The sequence below is a fragment of the Miscanthus floridulus genome, chromosome 1, assembly GCF_019320115.1.
Source record: "Miscanthus floridulus cultivar M001 chromosome 1, ASM1932011v1, whole genome shotgun sequence".
Taxonomy (NCBI): Eukaryota; Viridiplantae; Streptophyta; class Magnoliopsida; order Poales; family Poaceae; genus Miscanthus; species Miscanthus floridulus.
The window spans coordinates 63,401,351-63,426,819 of NC_089580.1; the positions used below are offsets into that span (position 1 = coordinate 63,401,351).

Consider the following 25,469-nt stretch of genomic DNA (forward strand, 5'->3'; position numbering starts at 1 on the left):
AGGAGTCAGTTCATTTTCATAAGATAAGAAAAAGCATTCATAAGAAAACATAGAAATCAGGAAAAAAAAGATTCCAGTATGATTGCTTGAACTAAGGCTCTGTTCGCTTCTCAGCTTGTTTTTTCAGCCGGAACAATATTTTTCTCTCACAGTAAATCAGCCGGAACCATATTTCGGCTTGTTTTTTCAGCGACGCAAACGGGGCCTGATTATCAGGCTCCTAAAACATATTATCTGACTCCTAAAACATACGAAGCCACCTAGCTATCGGCCGCGCTCTGATTCTCGACGACGTAGGTGAGGCCGCACCTGCCGCAGGCGTGCCGGTCGGCGTGCGCTGCCATGAACACGCCTGGGCCGCACTCCGTGTTGGGACATTCCTTGCGCAGCCTCTCCACCTTCCCCGTGGCCTCATCGACCCTGTACCGCCCGAGCACGGCGTCGAGCCCGGCGTTCCTGTGCTCGTGCTTGCCCTTCTTGGGAGTGGTGAACGTCGTCTTCTTGCGCTTCTTGCCGCCGCCGAGGAGGCGGAGGCACAGGTTCAGCACATCCTCCTTGTGGATGTTGTAGTCTGCCAGCGTGGGGCCGTCCTTCAGGTGCTTCCCCGCGAAGATGTGGCGCTGCTCGTCCGGCGGGATGCCCTCGATGTCCTGCACCTTGGCCTTCACGGACGCCACCGTGTCCGACGGCTCAACCTCCAGCGTGATCGTCCTCGTCAGCGACCTCACGAAGAGCTGCATCTTGACCCGCGATCCCTGGCTTCTTTCCGCTTTCCGCGGCAGCCGGAGTCGATCGAGATCCCGGCGCGCGGCGGCGGGTTGTGAACCTGTTTTTGGTCTGTGGCCAACAGCCGTGCCGTGTGACCCGTGCGGTGGATGTATGGAGGCCGGGCTCGCTCTCCTGTGCCGGTGTGCGACGTCCGATCGGAAACGGACGGCCGACCCAGGTCGGCGCACGATTCTGAGCCGCGCACGGCACGGCAAGGGCCCGAGGCCCCGAGCCCGGCCCGGGACGCGGAGACCGACCTCACCCAAACAGGCGCATCGCGGTTGCATCGCACAGGACAACGAGACGCCTGACGGCCTGAGAGGCTGAGACCGGAGGAGGACAAACACAGAGAGAGAGAGAGAGGAGCGCGGCGACCCGGGCGCCGGAGCCCGGAGGGGAGGGGAAGAGACGAGAAGAGGCGATGGCGGCAATCGGGTCCTCCAACATCGGATTCCAGGTACGTGCGTCGCCCCATGTCCCGCATGATGGCTGGTAGTTTCCTGATTGGGCACCCTGCTGGCTGCTGCTTAGGGTTTGATTCGTTTCTTGAATTTGCTTCAGCTGCTGAAGAAGTCTGGTTGGAAGGAGGGCACTGGCCTTGGAGCGCAGGAGCAGGTCTGTGTCTGGATCCTTGCTTACTCCCGCATCACAACTTCATATTTTCATTTTCCCCAAAATTTAACGCCGACCGATTTTAGTGGTATTTGTTGTAGTTATGTCATTGTCATCTGCATATTGATGCTTCAGTCTGTGCGGTTTCAGCATTATTGCCTTTCTGCACACTAATCGCAAATAGACTGTCTGAATTGTATAGGTTTTTGACAGATCAGTTCAGAGGGCAAAAGGCATGGGGAAATAAATGTTGTTTGTGTGGGTCGCTGATCACATGGATTTTTGTAATTTAATAATTTTTCATCTCCATAGCTGGTAACTCCAAATGTTTAGGGCCTGTTTAGAATTCGGGAAAAATTTCCTCTTCCTGTGTTTTTCCTGTGAAATTGAACTGATTCCTGCGAAATTCATTCTTGCACGATTCCTGCCTTCTTTGAAGGGTCCTGTCATCCTGTTTTAGCTAAGCAGTAGTGTAGTTTTGACTGATTCAGTTATCTTTCTCATCAATGCACTTTAATCAAGAGTTACGGTTTGGCGATCTTATTTAAGAAATTGTGGTTATGTGGCACACTGACACTTGATCAAGCCAGTGTACAGTGTAGCACAGTTGGTCTATTTTGTTTGTTATTGCTTACTCTGTTACTCACTAGCCTCAATTGTGTGGAACAGGGAAGGTTGGAGCCTGTAGAAACTCGTGTTAAGAATAACAAGCGTGGTTTAGGTTCTAAAGAACCAAAACCAAAGCCTAAGGTTGAGGGTGATGTTGAAACAAATCCCCAAAAGCCCAAGGTGAGCTGCTGACGCGATTGTTACAATCCATTTAATTTTTTTTATTACTGTAATAGAGTTGTCGTTCCCCATTTTTTGTTTATCTTGATTTTTTTTGGTAGTCTACAATACTGCTGACCTTTTTGACTTTCTGAATTGTGTTGTGTAACTTGGAACGGCTACTTTTTTTTTAATAGACACCTAAGCTCTCCTTGCATTGCCTTGTTTAATATTCGTATGATTTAGTAAATAATAGATATTACTGCTTATTTCTTTATTAAGCCTTTAGATACCTTAAACTGTCTACTTTTAATCATCACATTGCCTGATGGGGGTTCTAACTTACTGTTTCAAACATGTCACTGTTGCAGCAGGATGTGCCGTCAAAGAAAAGGGCAAAGTTAGCTGCAAAGAGGATACGAAAGATGCAAGAAGAGGAGAAGCGCTTGAAAGAGAAGGAATTTGAGATGGCTTTTTTCAGGGAATTTTGGCCTGATAATGTGTAAGACAGAAACTTCAAAAATTGACATTGTAGCTGCTGACCTTGCCTGATATAGCGAATGTATAGGCTTGCCAAATGCGGCAACTTTTGCTACCATTCTGTCATACGGTCATCCCAATTGTGCTGGCATACAAAATGTTACCCATCCAGTCCGTGGATGATTTGGCACATGATTTGTGGCTAGGGTTGGGCTGGACAAATCCAGTGTAGAATTGTTCATGCATATGATCTTCTAATTCTAATACATGATAAGTGTTTTTTTTAATTCATATCTGTGCACAATATCTTGCCTTGCCAATACAAAGATTTATATGGCTCAGAAATCAGGCAATGGTTCACTATTTGTTATGGGCTTTTCGTATATGTACTCCATTACCCATTGCGCAGAAGGGAGGCTATCTATTTCAATTGTGTTCTCTTTTATGAAAAATGGAAGCCTTCTGTTTTTAATACTAGCGTTTCTAGGATTGGCCCTTAACTTCTTTTTCTTTTCACATTATAATTTCTTGTGTTCTTTCCCTTGCCTTGCATTCTAAGCCTGATGATTTTTCTAGCTCCTTTTTTTTGTTGTTGTTGAAGCTGACATGTTTCGGCAACTATTATGTCTATGCATCCATAGAACTAAATTGCAATATTACGTCAACGCATGTATGCAACTTTTCAGAAGTTGTTGATCCCCTTATTCTTGAAAGGGTACTCCATGATCTACTCCTTGGTCTCAAAATAAATTCACTTCTAGAGTTGTTTGAAGTAACATTAAAAGTTTGACTGAATTAGTCATAGATGAGAGTACTCTTCTCAATATAGAAAACTAGAAGAACGTCCCGCGCGTTGCTAGATTGAATAAATATCATAATACATGTTAGTGGATGATTTTTAACATTGTGATGTGGACAAACTAAATATATGTTAGTAAATGATGTAGTTTGTTAATGTGAATAGCTTGAATGAAGACGTGATGGCATGTGTTAGTTGGATGTCTTAATGGATGTTGATGTGGACACTTTGCATGACGAGATAGTTGTATGTGCTAGTGGGATGTTCTAGTGGATGCTGATGTGGACACTTTGCATGACAAGATAAATTGCTAGTGGGGTTTAAAAATATAAGATATACAGATACAGATATAGATACGGTAACGCTACTATTAAGATGTCCGGAAGGCCGGACGTCTCGCTCCACTCACTGCCGCATGCGCCGCTCGCCTAAAAAACAAAATCAACTCTCGCACGCCTCGCTCCGCTCTGCTCCCGTCCTTACCCCTTCCGCGCTCATCCCCTATTGCAGCGCACCAACGCCTGTGCCCTCCCCCACCGAGAGCCCCCAACGCTTGCAGATCCGATAGCCCTCTCCCCCACCCCGGCGAGATCCATGGAGTAGGAGCGAGATCCACTCGCCTCCGGCGAGATCCATGGGGGTGGCGCAGCGGTGTTGCAGGAGAGTGGCCGGCTCTCCTCCACCCCGACACGACGCCCTCCCCACCCCCGGCGACTGAGCTCCCCCCTGGCGGCCATGTCGCTTCTCGTCCCCCATCCCCCACAGTCGCCACCGAGCCAAGCCCGGTACTAGTGGTGGTGGTGCTCGTGCGCCGCCGCTCGCCGTCGGCTCTGACCCTGATGGCTGGAATCGACCGACCTAGGCTTCCCCTCCCCTATGTTGCAAATGTATGTTTCAGGTGTTTCAGTAGTTTCAAAGGTATGTTACAATTGTTTTTTATGGATGTTGCAAAAGTAGATCGGGGGATGTTGCATATGTTGCAAGTGTTTCAGAAGCATGTTGCAAGCGTTTGTTCAAAATGTTTCATCTGTTTCCAGACGTATGTTGCAATCGTTTTTATCTGGATGTTGCATCTGTTTTCACACATATGTTGCAACATTATGTTCCAAATATTTCAACTGTTTCAGTCTTATGTTGCAGTAAGTGTTTTCATGTTGCAATTGTTTTATGTGGATGTTGCATATGTTTCACACACATGTTGCAAGTGTATGTCTCAAATGTTTCATCTGTTTCAAATGTATGTTGCATTCAAGTGTTTAGTGTTACAAGTGCAAACCACTGGTGTTGGTGTCCATGAGGAGGGCAAGGCCAAGCCGCGACCACCGACGCATGGAGGAGGCGCGGGCTACCGCCATCAGTGTGGGGAGGAGGCACATGTCGCGCAGTGCTGTTGTGGAAGAGGCGGGGCGAGTCTTCGGGCGGCCTAGAAGAGACGGACGTCACGCCGGTATGGAAGAGGCGGGGCGAGTTATCCAAGCAGCGTGGGTAGCGGATTTGAAGCGGGCGTGTCGGTGTTTCGTACGAGCACCGGCAAGTAAATTTATAGTAATGCGCGTTAGGCTCGGATGGTGCGCTAAAGGACACAAGATTTATACTGGTTCAGGCCAAATGTCCCTATGTCCAGTTTGTTGCTGCTCATGTTATCAGCACCGTGAACGGTCTGTAGTAAGGGGTACAAACAATCGAGAGAGGGACTGGTCCCAAGTCTCTGATGGAAGGGTTGAAGGTAGGTCAAGAGGTTCGAAGCAACTTGACTGTGTGTATCTGTGTGTCGTATTGTTCGGTCTCAAGAGTCCACCCCCCTGATGGAGGAAGCACATCCCCTTTTATAGATGAAGGGGCCGGCTTTACAAGGATGAGGGCTCTACCTTATTCTTATGGCTCACGTCTACCCAATCCTCCTTCTTCATTCTGATGAGTGCGAAGGAAGATAAGTGCCTACAATACTGTTGATGTCTTTATAGAATGTCAGGTTGATCACAGGACATTGCCCTGCGCAGGGTATGGGCTGTAGCACAGTGGTTTTGACTTATTAGCCTCCCCTTTCCTTGCTCCGCACGCCTTCTGGTTCTTGTGAGTCTTCATCGGAGGGACGAGGGGTCGGGATCCGGCGTAATGCCGTGGTCAAGGCCTTCTGACTTGGCGGACCTGAGGGGTCGGGAAGCGGGCGCCGCTCCCTTGGGCCCATAGCGTGGTGACAAAAAATCCGTCATTCGTGGAGATAGTAAATCCTTTTCTGGAGCTAGCAGTTGTCGTATATCTTCATCGGGTTCCGTGTCCCAGGGCTGAAGGCGGCGCCTACAACTCTACAGGGCGAGGAGCACGCACCTGTACAACCTTTCGGGCTCTGCGGCACCCGAAAGGGTCTAAAGCACCTGTCCCGTCATCCCCTGGCAGTACTTTTCCTGCCAGGGCGCAGGGTATGGTCCTTGGAGCCATGGTTGACCCGAACGTCTTGTCTTGCCCCATACTTATCATCTTGAGGGAATGGGGAGAAGTTGTCAGGTAAGATGAATCCAATCTTTAGATATGGAGCAGGGTGAGACTCGTTCCTTGCCATCGGGCGAAACGGAGACCAATTCCTATCTCTCGGGCGAGACCGACCTCGCCCCTTCGGGGTCGGGTGAGGTGGAATCTATCCCTCAGCCCTTGGGCAAGACCGAGCCCACCCTAAAGGCATCGGGCGAGACAGAGTTTATCTCTCGGCCCTCGGGCGAGACCGAGCCTATCCCAAAGGCGTTGGGCGAGACGGAGATTAACCCTGAGCCCTCGGGTGAGGTAGAGTTTATCTCACAAAGGCGTCGGGCGAGGCGGAATCTATCCCTCAGCCCTCGGGCGAGACCGAGCCTGCCCTAAAGGCGTCGGGCGAGACGGAGTTTAACCCTGAGCCCTCAGGCGAGGCAGAGTTTATCTCACAAAGGCGTCGGGCGAGGCGGAATCAAACTCCTGTCACTCGAGCAAGGGATGAAACGGCGCCCTTATGTGTCCAGAAGTTTTTCACGTTCGGTGGTTATTGGTTCCACCTTCTGGGGTACCCCAGTATTAGGTCCCCGACAGGGCGGTTCGGATGTGAGCGCGGGAAACAAAGGTTGCACAGGTGGCGCACGAATCCAAGTGGATGGGGTGGAGCAGCCATGGGCGTCCGGACAAGACACAGGCGTCTAGATGTCCGGACACTAGTGCTGCCGTAGAAAATTGCATCAATACTTATAATACTAAATTAGTATCACTACCAATACAAGGTTAATGAGATTTATAGAGTTAACTGTTACACGAAGCTCACTTTTAGTCTTAGGAAGTCAAAACCAATGTCACTTAGCTCTATCTAATGATATATCCAGTCTGTTCCAAAACATATAGGTTGTTTAGGTTTACCCTAAATCAAACTTTCTAGTTCTGATAAAGTTTAGAAAAATACCAAATAAATCCACCATTGGAACATTTTTTACAAGTTTAATAAATATATTTACTGATATACACCTTGAGGAGGCGGATGGAGCCATTGGACCCTCCCTGAGCCCTCCACACCACCCCCCGCTCAAAATCTTCTGAAATCCACCCAAGATGCAAGGCCAAAAGCCAAATCCACTTCAGATCCTACTCCTCAACAAGATCTCCCATTCAAGGGGTCATTTGCCTGTTTGGATGTCCAGGACAGCGTTGCAGCCACGTCAGAGGTGGAGGCGGCGACCTGTATGGAAGATGAGACCGTCGGAGCCTCAGTCGCTGCTGCACCCCCGCCCGCCATAGCTGCAGTCACCCACGAGGTGTAGGGGAAGTGCAAGCCAGATCTATAGGTCCACCTGGTGGAGGTGCGCGTGGCCGCAGTAGACGCGTGGCCCGAACTGGTGTCGGCATGGGTGGCATGGGAGCCCATCCCCAGCCTGCCGTGAGGCCGCTGCCGCCCACATCTGACCCATACGGCTCCCCGTCCGTTGCCTCCCTGTCGACATCGGAGTCGATTCCCACTGTTGCGGCCACCCAGCCACGTGTGGGTGATGGTGCTGCCAAGACCACCACGTGGCTGCCCCCACCGCCACCTGTTGCAGCCTCACGGCGCCCTCTAGAAGCTGTCTTCTAGGCGACGGGCCCTAGTGATGTAGCCAACCCCTGCTGCGCGTTGACGCCAGCTGCCCACCGCCAGTGGATAGCACCGATCCGCCCCAGCCAACACTAGATTCGAGCCCCTAGCAACCTGATCTATCGACTCGTGGGCGAGGTGAGGTCGCCCCATGGCTTCCAAGGGAAGCCGCGTCGGCCGGGCCCAAATCTGTTGCCATGTCGTCGCCCCCAGCCTCCACAGCCACCGGCACCCTCTCGCCCCATCACAGCCCTCCGCTCGGCCCAGGCAATCCCTAGAACCTGGCTGCTGCCTCGCCTCCACCGGTGTCCGCCACGGGTGGAAGGACGGAGGATGAGACGCTGGTCGTCGTCGAGGATGTCTTGGAAGGCGAGGATAAGGATGACGATGAGGAAGCTGCTAAAGCTGCATGAGCGTCCACACCGCATCCACCTCGCCAGTGACGGCAGCTCGCTCGGGCAGGTCCTCGCCGTTCGCCCTATCCCCACATGCCACCCCTTCTTCTCCACCCATCGGTCCACTGGCAGGAGTAAGTTTCGATGTTAGGAGGAAGACCCCTTAGTGGGCAACTCCGACGATGAACTCGCTTCTTTTGCCACGCGCTTGTCGTACCTGGATGTCGCTCGCAAGCCTCTCCGGACCATGCCTCCACCACCGGTGGGGGCTCCAGACGCTGCATGTGCATGAAATCCTTCTTCTTGTACTCTAGGTGTTACACTATAAATCTTTTTCTAAAACACTGCATGTGCATCATGTTTATGTAATAATGTATGAATTATTGTGTGTAAATCAATTTCTGTGACTTGAAACATTCATCGAAAACGTGAAACGAATGTTATATTTCATGTTGCGTTATATCACTTAGGGTTTTTAACGAATTTTTATTGAACGAAAATACTATAGAACGCATATTCGTCACTTTAATAAAGTTTGTAGTGTAAGCTTCGTAGGTGATGATGAAATACTTGCGGTCAAGAACGGGATTCGCTAGCTAGTTTATTTAGTAGCCTGGAAATCGCATTCGACGCGAAACCGTTTGAGACTTAGCCGAAATTCCTAAGTCGGACAACGCCTTGACGAAGCTAAGTTCGGCAATTTTCGTAGAATAATCAGGTTAAGTAGTGGTATGTTCTTAGGGTTTGTTTTGGTATCTTGACATGCCATCTCGAGTATGGAATAGATGGTTTAGCAACTGGATCACTGAGACACATTTTTTGGACGCTTTAAAAAGCGTGCACGACACGTTCCCGGTCAACGTCAGCATCTGGATGCGATCACCGTCTCGGTTTGGCTCGACGCCGTAGCCTTGGCTTGCCCAGGCATGCACCGTCATGTAGGCCGCACCGCCGTTGCCGTGCCCTAGCACGCGCTCACGCACACGACGCGCACGTGCACGCACGCCCGCACGCGTGCCACCGCGCTAGCCGGGCCTGCCATTGGCTCCGCGCTGCTAGCCACTACCACCTGCTGCCATACCCATGCGTGCTCACCCACACCATCACCTTGCCACGCATGGGCCTGCCCCACCTACCTTGCCATCACATCCATGCTCGATGCGTCACAATGCTGCTGCCTCTCCCTTGGTCGGCGTCGTCCACTCCGACGCGTAGGGCTGAGCCACTGTCGGCTTGTGAGTTATGGCATTGTGTCCAAACCATTCCTGTGTGCGCTTGACTGGTTCCCCATCACCCTGTAGCATGTGCGCATTCATGCTTTGAGTTGACAGCCGCGTCCCGCCATGGCAACGTCGCGCCAAGCCATGCTGGTCATCCCCTGTTCCTCTGTCGCCTTGGTCGTTGGATCCGCGCTTGCAATTCGACCTGGTGGAGCCGCCTCGGTCCCATTACCTCAGTCCACAGCTTCATGGTGTAGTCAGCCAGCCACCCAACCCCATCACGCCGTGATCCGTGCTGTGCCATGCTCCAATTTGGACTTTTCCTCCCACCGGGCCATTAAGACCGTCATGGCACGCGTCATCGGCAAAGCCCCAATCCAGAGTTCCTCGTGTTCAATTCGTTGCACCGCTAGATTCGCCTCCACCTACTCACCACCCTGCGTAACCTTTCCTAGTCGCTACCACCTTCTAGCCTCACCTAACGTAGCTTTGCCACCGCCATGCACCACCGCACCATCTGTGCACATGCGGCCAGCTCAGCTCGGGCCGTCTCTGGTCGAACCGCCACCTTGTCTGTGTCCGTGGTAAGTCCTTCGAGCTCACTAGCTACCCCAACTTCCCTGGTGTTGTTGTAGCTCACCAAAATGTCACCGTTGTCATTGCAGGAGCTTCGCCGCCGTGGACCGGCCTTACTATGGTGTCCCGGCTCGTGCTTTCTTCGCCCATCGTCTCGCGCTCGCACCTAGGTTGATATCGGCTCGCATTTGGGGGTGGGGAGGGACTGGTCTGCCCGGCGTAACCGCCCGATGCTAGTGCCGCCACGTTAATGCGCGCGCGGGGGGCCCGAGGGTATGGCTATGGTAAAGATGGAAAGGGGGAGGGGCTTAGTTATAAGATAGCTGACTGGTGGAATAGTGCTTTTAGTACTCGCATGATTATCGGGTAGGCCGAGGGCGTTTTCGCAAGATGACCGGCGCGCGCGGGTCTTCCCCGTCATGGGCCGTCGTCGCGCAGACTGGGCCACGCCGTGTGTCGCGTGCGCACGCGCATTGCGCCTGAGTGGGCCGAGCCACTCGCGCTTGGGCCGCGCGGTGGGATGCGTTTTTCAATTTCCAGTGAAGTTATGAATGTTTATTCAATTTAGTTTTGAGCTAAACTTTGAAAAATAATAGTAAATTCTATAGATGTCTAAAAATAGTGAAACAAAATTTATGAGGTTCACAAAAATGTTATCTATTTGTTAGTGTAGTTAGTTTATAGTTAGCTATGATAATGATTGGTTCATAAATTCAATTTAGAAAGCGTAGTATTATTTGGCTTAATATTTGTAGGAATTTTTGTGGCAAATTGATGATAGCTTTAGCCATAAAATTTTTACAACAGGTTCATTAGATTATTATGTACTCACTGTAATTTTTGTAACCCTAGAGTAAGTTGATAAATAGAGTAGTTAGAACCCTTGTTTTATCATGTATAGAGTAAATCGGTATTAAGAGTAAGAATACTTTTAGTTGCTAAGATAATATATGTCATGCTGCATACTTGTTAGTGGTAACAATAGGTAACTTAACACCTTAGTCGGTACGACTAGCTTAGTATCTTGATAGATGTATTTTTATTTTAAGAGTTGTTGTTGCCATATTACTAAATGTTGCATCATTATTTCATGCATGTTGATCATGAGTTGGTAGAGTTCGTGCCTGTGGATGAACAGTACTACGAGGAGGTCATTGAGGAGTACGAGGAGGAGATTCTCGTACAGGAGGGAGCCCTAGAGCAGTTCATTGCTGACCTTGTTGACCCACCGCCTGCCCAAGGCAAGCCCCGGTGCATAACCTCTATTTTTGAATAATTACTGAATTTATATATGATGTGCATTTACTTTATAGGTATTTTATGAAAACTACATGCATATATATACTTACCTATGAGTCCTACTAGTATAGGTTGAGTAGCTGCTATGCTCAGTATTTCGGTAGCGTGAGTAACCTACCGTTACTCACAATAGGTGAAAATTATGATCACTCATGATAAAATGGTGGAAAAGGAAAATGGTGACCGGGCAGGGATATGGTTTGGGTATTGGTGGGTGTAAGAGGTGTCCTGCGGCCAATAGGGCGTAGTTTGGTTAAACTTTTTCCCTGTCTGTGTCGGTTAAGGGCCGGCCGTTGTATTGGACGTTAGGCAAGTCACAGATCTATTATCCCGAGCACATACTTGGGTATGGGCGCAGGGAAGATTTGTTGCTCTCTTATCATGGGTTGTGGCTCTTTCCGGACCGACTGATTGGAGGCGGGGATGGTGGAGGTCTAAGCACTACACTAAGTCTGGGACTTAGGAGCAGGGACTTGGAGTCTAAGTTTGGACAGGGACCTAGACCCCATGACAAGAGGGTGATGGGTTGGTCCTGCTTGTGCCTAGGGCACAAGTAGGGTGTGTGTTTTTGGGGTACCCAACTGGGCACATTGATTCACGAATCGCCGTCGTGTCGGTACGACTTGTCTAAACTCTAGCACCGTAGTAAGAACTGAAAGATGAAAGGTGAAGAAATGGAACTGTTGCTCAACTCTTGATTGAAGGTAGAATAGGTGCTTACATAGAATGGATAGATAATAAATTAATCATGACTGCTAATAATAAAATTAAATAAGGATTCACTACTAGAATTGCTTTCTGCAAAAAGAAACCCAGCAAACCATAAAGCTTTGCATATTCCTTGGAGTCAGGAAATTATTCCCACTATTTGGATAAGTCTTGCGAGTACATTGTGTACTCAGGGTTTATTTTCCCCTGTTGCAGGTTCAACTTGAGAAGTACCCATTGTGTGAAGGATTCTTCTGGTGGGCACAGGCGAATCCTTATTCTTTATCGATAGATGTTTATTTTTATTCTGCTGTTTAATATTCCGCACTCTGACTTTGGGAATGTAATAATGTAATTTTTTAGAACTCTGGATGTATGAAATGGATTAAGTATTGTAACTCGTTCTCATTATTGGATCCTTGGGGAAAAATTGTGGATCTTTTGGGCTCTCCCTTGGGGTGTGTCCGACGGAATCTGCCCGCTGTTGATCGCTTTCGGGGTGCTTAGTGTCTAGTGGAAGACGAGCGCCTCCGTAAGTACGTTATTTCGGGCGGTGCTGCCACAGTTGATACCAGAGCCTATAATGAGTTTACGAGTTCATCACTCTTTTCTAAAACTTAAAGTTTGACCAACAAAAGTTTTGTGAAAAGTAGGATGCGCTAAAATTATGTAAATAAGTATAAGTCCTAGCAAAATGGTCTATCTATGATAGCAGCACTGGTTTTATCTAATTAGTTTTCTATAGGTACACTGACTTACGTTGCGTAAGAAATCGCTTAGCATACAAAAAGTGAGTGTGCGATGTGCCGAAACTTTGCGAATGCCGCTATATTCCAGCTTGAGTGAGTGTACTGGCCGATACATGCATCATGATAACAACATCTTGCTAAAGTCCCCCTACACGTATAATTGAATTAGTAAAGTGATATGAGAATTAAAGAATGCTTTAATAAATGTCTTGTCATTTCTCTAATCCCTTGCTTCTGATCTGGAGGGTTGTTCTAAGTGGATGGTTCCTATCACTTACTGATGAACTTGAGATCCGGTTGTGGGAGCACCAGCGCTGGGGAGGGCTAAGGTGAAAGTGGCCGGGGCAATGAGCATGACAGCGGGGAGAGCCATGAGGCTCCACGTCTGGCTCCTCCTCCTCCTCCACCACCTCCTCCGATCACTCACGTGGAGATGATGGTAGAAATGTTGGCTACTCGCCGTGAGTCAGCCCGTGCCATGGAGTTGCTGGCATAGGCTATCTGTGGCTTCGCCCGTGGAGGCCACGGGGGCAATGGTGGGAACGGGGGTGGTGCCCGTGGTCCTAAGGGACCTTGCTCTTATCAGGACTTCCTCAAGACGCACCCGCCCATGTTCACACCGATGGCTGAGCCCCTGGTTGTGGAGCATTAGCTTCGCATTCTTGAGCAAAAGTTTCTATTGCTCACCATGACTGATGAGCATAAAGTGCGCTTTGCAGCGCAATAGTTGTTGGGGTCTATGAGTGCATGGTGGGATACCTTCAATGCCATGCATCAGCCAGATCACCGGGTGACCTGGCAGGAGTTCACCGTAGTATTCAGAGAATTTTATATTCCTGTTGTTGTTCTCAACAGGAAGCTAACTGAGTTCCTAGACCTACGGCAAGGGAGTATGTCTATAATGGACTACGTCAATAAGTTCAACCACTTGTCCTAGTATGCTGGAACCCATGTGGACACTGATGAGAAGAAGAGGGACCGCTTCTATCGTGGCCTCTCTTGCAACTTACCGAAGGAATTGTATACTGAGAATTATCAGACCTTTGGGGCGATGATGAATGCTACCATCACCATGGAGGGCTTGCAGCGTGACTCGCAGGGCGAATGGAAGCGCAAGCGGGTGGCTACGGGGTCTTCTAGTCACCCCCATACTCAAAAAGTACAGGTTGTCAGGTGGGTGCCCTATCAATCTTTAGGCGGGCATTCATTTCGACAGCCTTAGCAGACTGTTCAGGCTCCTTCCACGTAGTACCATGCACCTACTCAGCAGGTGCAATATCAGCAGCCCCAAGGACAGCAGGTCCCACCTCGTTTGGGATAGGGAAACAAGCCGAGTGCTTGTTTCAAATGTGGTAAGGATGGCCACTATGCCCGAGAGCGTCCGCAAAACCAGCCGGCCCGGTCTGCTCAGCCATCGGCTAACTCTAGGCTAGTCAAGCGGACAGTGATCAAGAAGAAAGTGCTAGTCAGTCGATCTGGACAGGTGAATTTCACGGAGGCTGAGCAAATATTGCAACAGGAACCGGTGATGGCTGGTATGTTTAACATTGATTCCCATCCAGCTTATGTGTTGTTCGATTCTGGTGCATCACATTCTTTCATGAGCATGGGATTTGTAGACCGGCACAATATACCTCTTATGGCTATACCATTTGCCTATAGAATCCATATTCTGGGTGCGCAGATGTGCGTTAATACTTAGACGGACACAGTGAGCTTGGTATTAGCCACTCACACTTATCGCCTCCAATTCATGGTGCTGCCTGGGTAAGGCATTGATGCAATTCTTGGAATGAACTGGTTGCGGGTATATGGGGTAGTCTTGGATTTGAAGCAGAGTTGTAGAGTTACGGCTTCCTTCTTCTAAGGATAGGATGTCTCTTCTTGTACCCTTAGATCCAGTCTTACCTGTTGCTGCTCATGCTGAAGCCTCTCCTGATCTTGCCTCTATTCCGATAGTATGTGAGTTCCTAGATGTTTTTCCTAAAGATCTACCTGGGCTGCCACCGGATAGAGAGGTGGAATTCTCCATTGAGCTAGAACCTAGTACTACTCCTATATCCCGACGCCCATATCGCATGGCTCTAAAGGAATTGGCTAAAATGAAGAAGCAGTTGGAAGAGTTGCTAGAAAAGGGCTTCATCCATCCTAGCTCTTCACCTTGGGGTTGTCCAGCCAGTTTTATAAAGAAGAAGGATGGCACTCTTTGGATGTGTGTGGATTACCACCCTCTTAATGCGGTAACCATTAAGAACAAGTATCCTTTGCCCCGCATAGATACTTTGTTTGATCAACTAGCTGGTGCCAAGGTGTTCTCCAAGATTGGCCTTCGTTCAGGCTATCATCAGATCAAGATTAGACCACAATATATACCAAAAATAGTTTTTTCTACTAGGTATGGGCTGTATGAGTACCTAGTAATGTCTTTTGGTCTCACCAACGCTCCTGCATTCTTCATGTACCTGATGAATTCAATCTTTATGCCAGAGCTGGACAAGTTTGTTGTGGTATTCATTGATGATATCCTAATATATTCCAAGAATGATGAAGAGCATGCCCAACACCTTTAGATAGTACTGGCTCGATTGAGGGAACACAAGCTGTATGCTACATTCAGCAAGTGTGAATTCTGGTTAGATCGAGTGTAGTTTTTGGGGCATGTTTTGACACCTGATGGTATCTCCGTTGACCCCAGCAAGGTGCAAGAGGTGCTAAATTGGAAGTCTCCCAAGTCTATGCACTAGATTCATCAGTTCCTTGGTCTAGCTGGATATTATCGGTGCTTCATCCTAGATTTCTCCAAGATAGCTCAACTGATGACCAAGCTGCTCCAAAAAGAAGCCAAGTTTGATTGGAGCCTAGCCTGTGAAGAAGCCTTTCAAGCTTTGAAGACATTTCTGACCACTACTCCTGTGTTGGCCCAACCAGATATTGATAGACCTTTTGATGTATATTGTGATGCCTCAAAGATGGGGTTGGGATGTGTGCTTATGCAGGATAGGCGTGTGATAGCTTATGCTTCATGCTAACTGAAAAAGCACGAAGTGAATTACCCCACTCATGATTTAGAGCTAGCTGCTGTGGTCCACGCTCTAATGATTTGGAGGTATTACTTGTTGGGCAAAAAAGTACACATCTTTACAGATCATAAGAGCCTCAAATATATTTTTACTCAGTCTGAGCTAAATATGAGGCAAAGGAGATGATTGGAATTGATCAAGGATTATAACTTGGAGGTACATTATCACCCCAGAAAGGCTAATGTGGTAGCTGATGCCTTGAGCCAGAAGTCACATCAGGTTGATGAAACACCCTTGTCTCTCAACCATGCAGAGGTGCTGGCTCATGTTGCCTTGGTCTCAGAATTACTTGAGCAGATTATTCTGGAGCAAAGGTAAGATACTTTAGAAATTCCTCACATCAAGAAATTGATTGCCGAAGGTCATGGCCCACACTTTAGTATTGATGAGCAAGATGTAGTGAGGTACAAGGATAGATTGGTGGTTCCATCAAATGAGGAGCTGAGAAGGAAGATTTTGAATGAAGCTCACCATTCTAAGCTGTCTATCCATCCTGGTAGCAACAAGATGTACCATGAATTGCGCCACTTGTATTGGTGGTCCAACATGAAGCAGGGCATCACCCAGTACATCACGGAGTGTGACACTTGTGGGAGAGGTAAGGCCGACCACATGCGTACTCTAGGATATTTGTAGCCCTTGCCCATTGCTGTGTGGAAATGGGAAGATATTTTCATAGATTTCATTGTGGGTTTACCCTGCACATCCAAGGGCCATAACTCTATTTGGGGTCATTGTGGATCGCCTTACCAAGTCAGCTTATTTTCTCCTAGTGAATTTCACATATTCTGCCAGAAGGTATGTCAAGTTGTATTTAGACCGGATTGTGACCCTGCATGGAGTCTCCCTTACTATTGTTTCTGATAGAGGGTCGGTTTTTATCTCTCGCTTCTAGGAGCAACTCTAGGAGTGTCTTGGTACTAGTCTCCTCCACAGTTCAACCTATCACCCCTAGACTGATGGACAAACAGAAAGGGTGATCTAGGTGCTCAAGGATATGTTAAGAGTTGTGCCATTTCTTTTCCTGAGAAGTGGGATGGATGCCTGAACTTAGCTGAATTTTCTTACAATAATAGCTACCAAGAAAGCATCCGCATGGCACCATTTGAAGCTCTACATGGAAAGAAATGTAAGACACCAACTCATTGGGTTGAAGTAGGAGACCATGGATATTTTGGGCCTAATTTCATCAAAGAGGCTTGAGAGCAAGTGAGCATTATTTAGAGTCATTTGAAGGCAGGTCAGAGGCGATAGAAAGATTATGCGAACAAGCGTAGAAGGCCTTTGCAGTTTGCAGTTGGGGATTACGTGTACCTCAAGGTGTCTCCTATGAGAGGAGTGCATCAGTTTGGTGTCCATGGGAACCTAGCTCCTCGATATGTGGGTCCTTACCAAATTTTGAAGCAGTGTGGCCCAGTTGCTTATCGTCTCTAGCTTCTCGATATTTTATCAGTGGTACACGATGTGTTTCATGTCTCATAGTTGAAGAAATGTTTGTGGGTACCAGATGAAGCTGTAGAAATTGAAGGACTTCCACTCTAGCCTAATTTGACTTATATTGAGTACCCTGTTAAAATCTTGGATGAAAAGGAAAGAGTGACAAGGAACAGTGTGGTGAAGTTCTACAAGGTGCAGTGGCAAAACCACTCTGAGGATGAGGCCACGTGGGAACAAGAGAGCTATATATTGAAGCATTACCCCCATCTTCTCTCTGGTTCAGATAGGTAGTGGTTTACATTAAAATGTATTTCCTATCTCCTTTCCCACACTAGGCACATGAAATCTCGGGTCGAGATTTTGTTTTAGGGGGGTGGATTTGTAACACCCTTGGTGTTACACTATAAATCTTTTTCTAAAACACTGCATGTGCATCATGTTTATGTAATAATGTATGAATTATAGTGTGTAAATCAATTTCTGTGACTTGAAACGTTCATCGAAAACGTGAAACGAATGTTATATTTCATGTTGCGTTATATCACTTAGGGTTTTAACGAATTTTTATAGAAAAAATACTATAGAATGCATATTCATCACTTTAATAGAGTTTGTAGTGTAAGCTTCATAGGTGATGATGAAATACTTGCAGTCGAGAACGGGATTCGCTAACTAGCTTATTTAGTAGCTTGGAAATCGCATTCGACGCGAAACCGTTTGAGACTTAGCCGAAATTCCTAAGTCGGACAACGCCTTGATGAAGCTAAGTTCGGCAATTTTCGTAGAAGAATCAGGTTAAGTAGTGGTATGTTCTTAGGGTTTGTTTTGGTATCTTGACGTGCCATCTCGAGTATGGAATAGATGGTTTAGCAACTAGATCACTGAGATACATTTTTGGGACGCATTAAAAAGAGTGCACGGCACGTTCCTGGCCGGCGTTAGCATCTGGACATGGTCACCGCCTCGGTTCGGCTCAGCGCTGCAACCTTGGCTTGCCCGAGCACACACCGTTGCGCAGGCCGCACCGCCATTGCCACGCCCTAGCACGCGCTCACGCACACGACGCGCACGCGCCCGCACGCCCGCACGAGTGCCACCGCGCTAGCCAGGCCTACCGCTGGCTCCGCGCTGTTGGCCGTTGCCACCTGCTACTGTGCCTATGCGCGCTCACTCACTCCATCACCTTGCCACGCATGGGCCTACCCCACCTACCTTGCCATCACATCCATGCTTGATGTGTCACGACGCTGCTGCCTCTCCCTTGGCCGGTGCCGTTCACTGCGGCGCGTAGGGCCGAGCCGCCGTCGGCTTGTGAGTTATGGCATTGTGGCCAAACCGTTCCTGTGTGTGCTTTACTGGTTCCCCATCACCCTATAGCACGTGCGCATTCGTGCTTCGAGTTGACAGCCGTGTCCCACCATGGCAACTCACTCCAAGCCATGCCGGCCATCCCCTGTTCCTTTGTCGCCTTGGCGTCGAACCCGCACATGCAATTCGACCTGGTGGAGCCACCTCGGTCCCATTACCTCAGTCCACAGCTTCGTGGTGTAGTCAACCAGCTACCCGACCCCATCGCGCCATGATCCGTGTTGTGCCATGCTCCAATTTGGAGTTTTCCTCCCTCGAGGCCGTTAAGACCACCATGGCATGCGTCGTCGGCAAAGCCCCAATCCAGAGCTCCTCGTGTTCAATTCGTTGCACCGCTAGATTCGCCTCCACCTACTCACCACCCTACGTAACCTTTCCTAGTTGCTACCACCTTCTAGCCTCACCTAACGTAGCTTTGCCACCGCTGTGCACCATCGCACCATCCATGAGCACGCGACCAGCTCGGCTCAGGCCGTCTCCAGTCGAACCGCCACCTTGTCTTTGTCCGTGGTAAGTCCCTCGAGCTCACTAGCTACCCCAACTTCTCTACCATTGTTGTAGATCACCAGAACGTCACTGTTGTCATTGCAGGAGCTCCACCGCCGTGGACCAGCCTTACTACAGCATCCTAGCTCATGCTTTCTTCGCCCATCGTCTCGTGCTCGCGCCTAGGTAGATATCGGCTCGCATTTGGGGGCGGGGAGGGACTGGTCTGGCCGACGTAACCGCCCGGTGCCAGTGCTGTCATGCCGATGCGCATGCGGGGGGCCCAAGGGTATGGTCGTGGTAAAGATGGAAAGGGGAGGGGTGTAGTTGTAAGATAGCTGACTGGCAAAATGGTGCTCTCAGTGTGCGCACGATTATCGTGTAGGCCGAGGGCGTTTTCGCAAGATGACCGGCGCGCGTGGGTCTTCCCCATCGCGGGCCGTCGACGTGCGGACTTGGCCGCGCCGTGCGTCGCTTGTGTGCGTTCGTTGTGCCTGAGTGGGCTGAGCCACTCGCGCTTGGGCCACGCGGTGGAATGCGTTTTTCAATTTCCAGTGAAGTTATGAATGTTTATTCAATTTAGTTTTGAGCTAAACTTTGAAAAATAATAGTAAATTCTATAGATGTCTAAAAATAGTGAAACAAAGTTTGTGAGGTTCACAAAAATGCTATCTATCTGTTAGTGTAGTTAGTTTACAGTTAGCTATGATAATGATAGGTTCATAAATTCAATTTACAAAGCTTAGTATTATTTGGCTTAATATTTGTAGGAATTTTTGTGTCAAATTGATGATAGCTTTAGAGATGAAATTTTTATAGTAGGTTCATTAGATTATTATGTACCCACTGTAAGTTTTGTAACCCTAGTGTAGGTTGATAAATAGAGTATCTAGAACCCTTGTTTTATCATGTATAGAGTAAATCGGTATTAAGAGTAAGAATACTTTTAATTGCTATGATAATATATGTTATGTTGCATACTTGTTAGTGGTAACAGTAGGTAACTTAGCACCCTAGTTGGTAGGACTAGCTTAGTAGCTTGATAGATGTATTTTTATTTTAAGAGTTACTGTTGCCATATTACTAAATGTTGCATCATTATTTCATGCATATAGATCATGAGTTGGTAGAGTTCGTGCCTACGGATGAATAGGACTATGAGGAGGTCATTGAGGAGTACGAGGAGGAGATTTCTCATGCAAGAGGGAGCCCTAGAGCCATTCGTTGCTGACCTCGTTGACCCACCACCTGCCCAAGGCAAGCCCCAGTGCATAACCCCTATTTTTGAATGACTATTGAATTTATATATGATGTGCATTTATATTATTTGCATTTTATGAAAACTACATGCATAGATATACTTACCTATGAGTCCTACTAGTATAGGTCGAGTAGCTGCTATACTCTAGATTTTGGTAGCGTGAGTAACCTACCGTTACTCACAATAGGTGATAATTATGATCACTCATGATAAAATGGTGGAAAAGGAAAATGGTGACCAGGCAGGGATATGGTTTGGGTATTGGTGGGTGTAAGAGGTGTCCTGCGGCCAATAGGGCGTAGCTTGGTTAAACTTTTTCCCTGTCTGTGTCGGTTAAGGGCCGACCGTTGTATTGGACGTTAGGCAAGTCACAGATCTATTATCCCGAGCACATACTTGGGTATGGGCACAGGGAAGACTTGTTGCTCTCTTATCATGGGTTGTGGCTCTTTCCGGACCGACTGATTGGAGGCGGGGATGGTGGAGGTCTAAGCACTGCACTAAGTCTGGAACTTAGGAGCGGGGGCTTGGAGTCCAAGTTTAGACAGGGACCTAGACCCCATGACAAGAGGGTGATGGGTTGGTCCTACTTGTGCCTGGGGTACAAGCAGGGCGTGCATTTTTGGGGTACCCAACTGGGCACATTGATTCGTGAATCACCACCGTGTCGGTACGACTTGTCTAAACTCTAGCACCATAGTAAGAACTGAAAGATGAAAGGTGAAGAAATGGAACTGTTGCTCAACTCTTGATTGAAGGTAGAATAGGTGCTTACATAGAATGGATAGATAATAAATTAATCATGACTGCTAATAATAACATAAATAAGGATTCACTACTAGAATTGCTTTCCGCAAAAAGAAACCCAGCAAACCATAAAGCTTTGCATATTCCTTGGAGTCAGGAAATTATTCCCACTATTCAGATAAGTCTTGCGAGTACATTGTGTACTCAGGGTTTATTTTCCCCTGTTGTAGGTTCAACTTGAGAAGTACCCATTGTGTGAAGGATTCTTCTGGTGGGCACAGACGGATCCTTGTTCTTTATCGATAGATGTTTATTTTTATTCTGCTGTTTAATATTCCGCACTTTGACTTTGGGAATGCAATAATATAATTTTTTAGAACTCTGGATGTATGAAATGGATTAAGTATTGTAACTCGTTCTCATTATTGGATCCTTGGGGAAAAATTGTGGATCTTTTGGGCTCTCTCTTGGGGTGTGCCCGATGGAATCCGCCCGCTGTAGCTCGCTTTTGGGGTGCTTAGTGTCTGGTGTAAGACGAGCGCCTCCATAAGTGCGTTATTTCAGGTGGTTCTACCACAACTACTGCCATGAAGCGGCTTTTTGTTACATCATGGTGGTCTCTAGTACGATAGTATTATACAGTGTAGCGATATCCTAATCCACAGGCAAGCTTGAGCTCGGTCAAAACCCTAGCTTCGATGTCTTCTTCCTTCGATTGAAATCTTCGCATAACTCCTAATCCTCGTGGTATGCTTCCTCATCGAAGTCTTGGTCCTCCTCGGTGCCGAAGTCTATGAGTCAACAACGGGTGAGTACATACATACTCAGCAAGCCCTAACCATAGGATGGAAATATGTGGAGTGGTGATCATATTTAAGGGCTGAGTCCTAGCGGAGTATTACCATTCCCACTAGTCCCCGAGTCGATATTAAGGTTTCATAACATAGTTTCATTACACATAAAAGTAAATCTAATCATATTATCCCATCCTAGCATCTGCCCATTCTAAGAACGTGGCTATTCGAATAGATTTGATGAACTCTGCAGAGGTGTACAAATTTCCCCACAAGATAGGTGCAATCCCTTCCATGATCAGCGGACATAATAGGCCTAACGAGACCCCATACCCGAATGTACGCGACCTTAGATGTTCATATAATTATACCATGGCTTCTCAGGAGTTGGAAAACACACCAATCTCGGGAGGATACCTGATCATCCCATCTCATAATCCCAGATGATACCACATCATCCCATCATACAATCTGGGACGATACCTAATCATCCCAACATAATAGTGCCGATGATACCTAATCATCATATTAACAATAAAATGGGCTCGAACATGGCCAACATAAACAATAATATGGGCTCAAACGCGGCCAAAAATCCAAGGGCTTAATGTGGAGGATCACATAGCAACCACACCAACCAGGCCACAGAAGATCACATAGCATCCGTGCCTGCTCCTGATATTCCACTGCCAACACCAGCCTCCTAGTATAAACTATACTTCTATCTAATGGGGTGTGGGGTCAAGTCTACCCATATAGACATGTGGCTATACCTAATATCTCACTAGGCGAGAGGGACTACAAACCGGTCCTTATGTGACTAAGGCCAGTATCTCCCCACATGATCCCTTTCTAGGCGATCCTGCCATGATAATCTACCTCCATAGATTACCACCACACGCCCCCTGTCGGGGTTTTGTTCTAGGTTTACCAATTTTATGTACCACAAATTATTATCCCTAAGCTCATTCATACCATGGAGCTCATAAAATAGCAAGATAAGTATTTATCTTAATTCAACATTAATCATTAATCATATCATAATAACCGAGCTCATATTCTAGGATAATGATTCATTTAATGCATTTAGTAATATTTAAAGCAAGATGGTAGAAGGGAGGGGAGCTAGGACTTGCCTTCGTTGTTGTCTCCTTCCTGCACGTCTACGTAGTCTGGGTCCTCTTTTTCCTGGTAGTCACCGTCGTCTGTCGGGCGTAGCTATCGAATGAGACTACTGCCAAATAAAAGGGCAAAAGCAAACATAGAACAATATGGTGGTACTAGGTGAAATGCATAGAGCTAGATTTTAGATGAATTTTAGAAGTGGTTTCATGCGAAAAGGAGTTAGGATGCAAAGGTTATACATTTTAGAAATTTAACCTATAGTTAATTAACTAGGTGAATTTTTGTATGCATTTTCTAGTGCATGAAAATATGTGCAAACTACATGATTAATTTCCTTATTGCATCTAGTTTATTTACAATTTTTTTGAGAAATTTTCTAAGTCAGGAAAATAGATTTCTCACCCTCTGCGTACATTACTCGGGTGCACCCAACATTTTTAGATGGTGCACCCGTCGCTGTGTGTGCGCGCATGGCGTGTGTGGTTGACTGGTGGGGCCGCGGTGGTGATGGCGTTATGGCCGTGGGCCCGCACATCAGAGGAAGGAAAGGGGAGGGGGAGGTTAACAGATGGGAACGACTGTTAATAAAATGGCGTCACCGTCCAATCCCACATGGCAGCGAGGGGAGAGAGGGAGAGGGGAAACGGCGGTCGGACGGTTGCCGTCCCGGCGTCGGGGAACAGGGGAGGGGGTTCGGGTTCACCAGAGCGGGTTACGCCGGTGAGGCTGAGCCCCTGTGTAGGTGGTGAGGTGGTGAACGGGGCTTAGGAGGCCAAGCCACAATCGTCGGTGGTGATCTAGGTGCCAGGGCATGACTGTGGTGGCGGTGGCGGCTCACCGGAGGAAACACGATGGCACCGAGCGGTGGACTTGGCCTTAGAGGCCCTAATCGATCTAGTTAGCTACGTGTACGTGGGTGTGGGTGAGTGGCGAGTGCAATGGTGACAGTGTGGTGCTTAGCCGAGCCCTACCGGCGGCGGTGGTCGGCCACGGCGGCTCGGCGGAGTGAGGTGCACAACAGTGCAACACAGAGCGATTTATGGTCATCTAGCTATAGCAGAAGGTAAAGGGGAGGCTCTAGGGCTCACCTATGTCACTAATTTGCCCGAGACGTAGCAAAGAAGGGGAAGGGGGAAGTGGCTCCAATGGCGACGACGGCCCCCAATCTGGGGAAGAACTAGACTGAGCTCAGAAGGGAAGTGGAGAGGGGGGAAGGAGGGTGAGATGAGGTGTTCTAGCTCCTAGCAGAGCTTAGAGTGAGGACGGCGAGGGCGGAGCGTCACCAACCGAGCCTATTTATAGGCCAGCAATGGTGGTTCGGCCGGCGAGGTATTTTCACGCCACACACACTGCCATTGCAAGCGCTCATGCTCAAATTGGCTAGGTCGGTTCGCCACAGTGCGACCTTATCCATTCGCATGGCAAAGGTTACTTGGCGGCTACCCATGGTGGTGGTGGTGGGGAGCGACCATGGCGCCGCATGTCAATGGCGGCACAGTGAGAGGGAGAGAGGAGGGGAGGGGCATCCGTGGGGCTGGGAAGGTTCGCTAGAGCGCGGTCGATCTTATCCACTCGGTGCTGGGTGGGCAGAGCATAGCCATGGCATGGCCGAGGCGGGTGCCATGACGTGGTATTCCCGTCGTCTAGAGGTAGATGATGGTGATGACACGCGGGCCCCATCCATTAGCGGGTGGAAGAGAGGGGAAGGCGCTGGCGCGTGCGGGATGGGCTTAGACGCCACGATGGGCCATCCTATTATAGAGGGAAGGAAGAGGGAGGAGGGAGGGCTGCTGTTGCTGCGGGCCGAGAAAGGAAGGGAGGGAGGAATGAGCCTAAGTGGCTTTTTCATTTTCCAAATCCTTTTTCCATTTCCCAAATTTGTTATGCATTTGAATTCAAATTGGAATATGCATGCATGTAGGGTGTACCACCATATGTTCACAAGCAAGCAAACTTCCACTCACACAATTCAACACATTAAGTTTATTCCTAAGTGAACCTATTTCTACTAACTGACACCTATGCTAGCTGTACATATTAGTTCCTATGCAAAGTTTTCAAAAGTTCAACTTTTTAGTGTTTTTTAAATTAGGACAAAATTCAGGGTGTTACACCGGGGTGCCAAGGAGCATCGCCTTGCGGGTCCAAGGTGACCCAGCTTGTCACCGGGAGGTTGCGATGCGCCTTGCCAGGCACTGACACAGTCGCTGCCTCATCGTGTGCAGCAGTTGACCACGCCATCATCATCGCTGTAGCAGCACCACAACAACAGCCTACCACTATCACCACAAGATCGAGGTCTTCGTTGTCCCGAAGAACATGGAGCTTGCCGTGTCTGAAGCGGACTTCTCCCTTGTTCTTGTCATGCTCGTTGGTGGGAATCAGCCAACTGTCTCGCCGGCGGAATTTCAGGCGCACCTTGCCTCGACGTACGAGGTGTCAGAGGGCGCGATGAGCGTCTGTGCCTGGCTCGGGGGAAACTTTACACACGAGCATCATCTGGACGGCCGCCCTAGCTTGTCCTACGAGGTAGTTCGCCCTGAGGCTGAGGCGGACCTAGTGCTGTGGAGCCGGCCGAGGCAACTGCCACCCGCAGTTGACTCAACACTGGACACAATATTGGTTGAAGTGGCCATCCAAGTTCTGCCCCCAAATTGTCGCTCCATTTCAGAAACAGGCCATGGGGACATGGCGACCAACGTGGTCGATGATCCTA

The 25,469-nt window shown here is 48.4% G+C and overlaps 2 protein-coding genes across 3 annotated transcripts; one reads left to right on the plus strand and one right to left on the minus strand.

The window, feature by feature from the left end:
• Window positions 1-97: 97 nt before the first annotated feature.
• On the minus strand, window positions 98-874 carry LOC136485344 (ubiquitin-ribosomal protein eS31 fusion protein-like). The gene has a single exon (XM_066482260.1). It carries the CDS (start codon window positions 738-740, stop codon window positions 261-263), a length of 480 nt encoding a protein of 159 aa, XP_066338357.1. The 5' UTR covers window positions 741-874; the 3' UTR covers window positions 98-260.
• A 142-nt stretch (window positions 875-1,016) lies between these two features.
• Window positions 1,017-2,967, plus strand: LOC136485353 (uncharacterized). 2 transcript variants are annotated; one of them, XM_066482269.1, is made up of 4 exons: window positions 1,017-1,225; window positions 1,330-1,383; window positions 2,050-2,169; window positions 2,523-2,967. In XM_066482269.1, the coding sequence occupies exons 1-4, from the start codon at window positions 1,190-1,192 to the stop codon at window positions 2,652-2,654; spliced, it is 342 nt and encodes a 113-aa protein (XP_066338366.1). In that variant the 5' UTR covers window positions 1,017-1,189; the 3' UTR covers window positions 2,655-2,967. The 2 variants fall into 2 exon arrangements, with proteins under 2 accessions (XP_066338366.1, XP_066338362.1); XM_066482265.1 differs by having other exon boundaries at window positions 1,050-1,225; window positions 2,520-2,955.
• Window positions 2,968-25,469: the final 22,502 nt, after the last annotated feature.

Excerpts from the sequence above, each read along its gene's own strand:
- LOC136485344 (XM_066482260.1), bottom strand. The coding sequence starts at position 740 with ATGCAGCTCTTCGTGAGGTCGCTGACGAGGACGATCACGCTGGAGGTT.
- LOC136485353 (XM_066482265.1), top strand. The coding sequence starts at position 1,190 with ATGGCGGCAATCGGGTCCTCCAACATCGGATTCCAG. Across the intron at positions 1,384-2,049 it reads GCCTTGGAGCGCAGGAGCAG|GGAAGGTTGGAGCCTGTAGA; the intron begins GTCTGTGTCTGG and ends TGTGTGGAACAG. Across the intron at positions 2,170-2,519 it reads CAAATCCCCAAAAGCCCAAG|CAGGATGTGCCGTCAAAGAA; the intron begins GTGAGCTGCTGA and ends TCACTGTTGCAG.